At 37.4% G+C, this 1,813-nt stretch overlaps 1 protein-coding gene across 1 annotated transcript; it reads right to left on the reverse strand.

Annotated features, from left to right (window-relative positions):
* Positions 1 to 301: 301 nt before the first annotated feature.
* On the reverse strand, positions 302 to 784 carry LOC147519649 (uncharacterized). Its single transcript, XM_086594162.1, has one exon. It carries the CDS (start codon positions 782 to 784, stop codon positions 302 to 304), a length of 483 nt encoding a protein of 160 aa, XP_086450288.1.
* Positions 785 to 1,813: the final 1,029 nt, after the last annotated feature.

Consider the following 1,813-nt stretch of genomic DNA (forward strand, 5'->3'; position numbering starts at 1 on the left):
GACTATGTAAAAATACATTTACATATATTTGGTTTGTCTGGAACTTTTCAATCCCAAAAGTTATTATGTAAATATATATTTACATATATAATGACTATGTAACAATACATTTACATAAAATTTGTCAGGTGTCAGGTTAATTTCATCCCCAAAAGTTACTATGTAAAACTATATTTTCATTCTCCAACTAAAAAACATAGCATATAAAATCCAACATCAAACTATAAAATCCAACAAGTTCATCGACATCTTGCTTTTCATTTACGAGCACCATCAAAGAATAGATGAAAAAAATGCAAATTCATTGAATCGGTGTAGAGCATGTTGTAAGAGTGGAGCCCACTCTTGGGTTGCGATGGCCATAGCAAGGGCCCTTGTTCTTCTTCCTACCTCTTGTAGCACCCGTGATGTGCTTCCATTTCTTGTCTGGTCTCCCCATTTCCTTTTTCAGATCCGGAGGTAGTAAATCAAGCACACTTGGTATCTTAGCAGGCAATTTACTGTTCTCCACAGGTACTATAGCTCTTGAATAACTATCACCGAATGTCTGAGAATAGAAGAATTTATCACAATAGGTATACACATTCAATCCATCAGCCAAAATGGAGCGCAGTGCGTGTGCACAAGGGAATCCTTTGATTCTCCACCAATTACAAGAGCAGTGACTTCTATTCAAGTCAACCAAGTGAGTATGAGTAGCACGCACCTCAAAAATACCCTCCCTTAACTTGAGAACCACCCAACTTCTCCCCACCTCGATCCTCTCAGCCAATAAAGTTTCCATAGATGGACATAAGATAGTAGTCCAAGCTCCTAGCTAACTCCAGCCCGATCGGACATCATTTTCATAATTTTTCCACGGATCTTGTCCACCATTGCAGTGATAGGTAAGTGCCGTTCTAGTAGGATCCAAGAGTTGAAGCTTTCCGCAATATTGGAACACATATTGCCATATCTATTTCCTTGAAAATAAGCATTACACCAATGCTCATAACCTATGGTGGACAAAAATGTTTTCACTTGATTGCCGCCGAAACATCTCGAAAATCAGCCATCACTTTCTCAAACTCATGAAAAGGCCCCAAAGATAGGCAAGGTCTGAAAAAAGATCAAGGGTATGCAAGCGGAAGCAATGGTTGCTGGGCATAGCTGAATTAAGATTATTTTTAAGGTGCCACAAACAATAACCATGATGAAAATCAGGAAAAATGCGAGGGACACCCACGAGTAGACCATGGTTTCTGTCAGATATAAAAGTTAGCCTACGATCTTTGGAGACCACCAACCTAAGTTGCTCCAAGAACCAATCCCAATTATCATCAGTTTCAGAAAGTACAGCCGCCATAGCTACTAGAAAAATACCTGGAACACAAATAAACATCAATCACTGATTTGGTTTTGCGTACCATACTCATTATGAAAACTTAACTCATATATATAAAAATAAATTTTCATATGCTAAATTATTATGTAAATATTAAAATGCATAGGCTAAACATCTGATGTGAAAGTAAATTTTCATAGTTTATGCTTGTTCAGTTTTACAAACTACTATGTAAAAAGTCACAAACTCAAAAAGACATACCCCCATTTGCATTTTTGGTAGTAGCTGACAAGACGCACCTCTTGTATTTTGTTTTCACGAAAGTTCCATCCAAACAAAGCATAGGACGATAGAAGTTAAAGCCCTGAAGACAAGCACCAAATGCAACAAATAATCTCTTGAACTTTCCTGTTGTTGATTCCTTTTCCAAAACAACATGACTCCCTGGATTGGTTTCTTTCAGCTTTCCAACATACTAATGTAACTGAT

The sequence above is a fragment of the Coptis chinensis genome, chromosome 2 (assembly GCF_015680905.1).
Source record: "Coptis chinensis isolate HL-2020 chromosome 2, ASM1568090v1, whole genome shotgun sequence".
Lineage (NCBI taxonomy): Eukaryota > Viridiplantae > Streptophyta > Magnoliopsida > Ranunculales > Ranunculaceae > Coptis > Coptis chinensis.